The sequence below is a fragment of the Priapulus caudatus genome, unplaced genomic scaffold, assembly GCF_000485595.1.
Source record: "Priapulus caudatus unplaced genomic scaffold, Priapulus_caudatus-5.0.1 Scaffold24, whole genome shotgun sequence".
In the NCBI taxonomy this organism is placed as follows: domain Eukaryota; kingdom Metazoa; phylum Priapulida; class Priapulimorpha; order Priapulimorphida; family Priapulidae; genus Priapulus; species Priapulus caudatus.
In genome coordinates this window covers 790,620-792,869 of record NW_014577085.1, presented here as the reverse complement: position 1 = coordinate 792,869, position 2,250 = coordinate 790,620, and the positions used below count along the sequence as shown (strand labels likewise).

The 2,250-nt window shown below is 59.5% G+C and overlaps 1 protein-coding gene across 1 annotated transcript; it reads left to right on the top strand.

The window, feature by feature from the left end:
• The first annotated feature begins 257 nt into the window (after positions 1 to 257).
• Positions 258 to 2,228, top strand: LOC106813679 (BTB/POZ domain-containing protein KCTD12-like). The gene has a single exon (XM_014817885.1). The coding sequence runs from the start codon at positions 766 to 768 to the stop codon at positions 1,636 to 1,638; it is 873 nt and encodes a 290-aa protein (XP_014673371.1). The 5' UTR covers positions 258 to 765; the 3' UTR covers positions 1,639 to 2,228.
• The last annotated feature ends 22 nt before the right edge of the window (positions 2,229 to 2,250 follow it).

The following is a 2,250-nucleotide window of genomic DNA, read 5'->3' as shown; positions in this document are numbered from 1 at the left end:
ACACACGCACACAACATGTATATAAGAGAGCGCGCGCACGCCCGCACGTACGCACGAACTGAAGCACGCGTGCGCAATCGCGCGCCGGGAGTCTGCGTGCATATCGAGCGGCGCATGCGCACGAAGCCCCCGCTACGTTTACGGCGATGGCGCGCCGGCAGCTGCGCGGCGTCTGCTGTCCGCGTTCGTCACTGTGCGTCATGCGAAGCCTTCACTAGCGCCTCCGCATCGGCCAGTGCGCACAGTCTGCTGCTGGGTATCGTTCGTATCAGGACACGCTTCACGAGTGTGCGCGCTTGCATCTACTCCGCAGTTACACACAGCCAGGAGAACGGTGTGTTGTTGCCTCGCTGCCGTACAGTTCCAGCCAGCCAGCCAGCCAGCCAGCGCGTCTGTTACCGGCGGATCTTAAGCCCGTGTGTGTGTGTGTGTCGGTGGAAGTGTGCGCGCCTCTTCTGCATTCATTCGTACAGTCGTCGCAACAGCGGATTGATTTTATAGCGTCCTGACGTGGCGGCGAAACTCGATGCGATTTTAATCAGTGATATAATTCACGAAAGGCGAAAGGCAGGTGTTGCACCACTGCTGCTGTTGTCGCTGTTGCTGTTGCTGTTGTTGATGCTAGCCTGCGTCTGCGTGCATGCCGACGCTGTCATGTCCGTCGTCGCCGTCGTCGCCCACCGATAGCCAGCCGACACACGGCGACCGTCCGCCAGCCGACCACGACCACGACCGTCGCTCATCTCCGTCGCCGCCGCCGCCGCCATGTCGTCGTCGGACACGAACGCGACCAACTCGAATCATAACGACGTCGGCCTTCCGTCGATCATCGAGCTGAACGTCGGCGGCGTCTTCTACACGACGTCGCTGACGACAATCACGAAGGACGTCGACTCGCACCTTCACGACCTGTTCGCGGGCAAGGCGAAGGCGCCGATTCGGGACTCGAAGGGCAAATTCTTTCTCGACCGCGACGGCGTCCTCTTTCGCTACGTGCTCGACTTTCTGCGCAACGAGAAGCTCGTGCTGCCGGAAAATTTCCACGAGAAGGATCGGCTACGCAGCGAGGCGGAGTTCTTCCGACTCGCCAGCATGGTGGAGTGCATCGACAAGGCCGTCATCATACACGCACACGCGATGCTGTCGCATCCGCACGCGGTGCGCGCGTCGCACGCCGTGGCGACGCGCGGCGCCGTCTACTCGAACAGCCCCTCGTCGGCGGCGGCGGCGGCGTCGGCGCGTAGCACGTACATCACCGTCGGCTATCGCGGCACGTTCGCGTTCGGTCGCGACGGCATGGCCGACGTCAAGTTTCGCAAGCTGTCGCGCATTCTCGTCTGCGGGCGCGTGCGACCGTGCAAGGACGTGTTCGGCGACACGCTGAACGAGAACCGAGATCCAGACCGCGGGCCGGGACACACGGACCGCTACACGTCGCGCTTCTTTCTCAAGCACAACTTCCTCGAGCAGGCGTTCGACATGCTTAGCGACTCCGGATTCACGTGCGTCGGCAGCTGCGCGAGCGGCGCGACGGGTTTCCACGGCCCGGCGGACGGCATGAACAAGGCGTCGGGGCAGGACACGGAGGAGTCCAAGTGGAACCACTACAACGAGTTCGTCTTCTGCCGACCCTTCTAGAAGACTCCGGCGACAGCGCTTGTTGAGTCGATGCGCGGGGACCGGCTATTGTAAAACCGCTATCGCAAGGTACATCGTCTGCACCAGTGACTTTGCTGTGCGATGCGCGGGGACCGGCTATTGTAAAACCGCTATCGCAAGGTACATCGTCTGCACCAGTGACTTTGCTGTGCTCCGCGCAAAGCGCAGAGTCGGTCTGTCTGTTTCAAAGAGGCCTATGTATATGCGCGGAAAAGCTTTTCCCGCCAGCTGACAGTGAGTGCGATGTGTGAGATGTGAGGTGTCTCAAGCAGGCGGAATTTGATGTATTGATGCGTAGAGCAAATTCTGCTTTGCCAGTATCTGACACAAGTCATTTTGTTCACACTAGTCTATTCGTTGCGCTAGAGAGAGAGAGAGCGAAGGACAGAGAGCAAAGGGAGTGTAAAAGATGGAAGAAGAAGGAAGAGAGAATCATTACGGGCGGACAGACTTGCAGACGGACAGACACACACGCACGTACACACGCACACACATACACACACACACACGCACACAAATACACACGCACACACACACACACACACACACACACACACACACACACACACACACACACACACACACACACAC

Excerpts from the sequence above, each read along its gene's own strand:
- LOC106813679 (XM_014817885.1), top strand. The coding sequence starts at position 766 with ATGTCGTCGTCGGACACGAACGCGACCAACTCGAATCATAACGACGTC.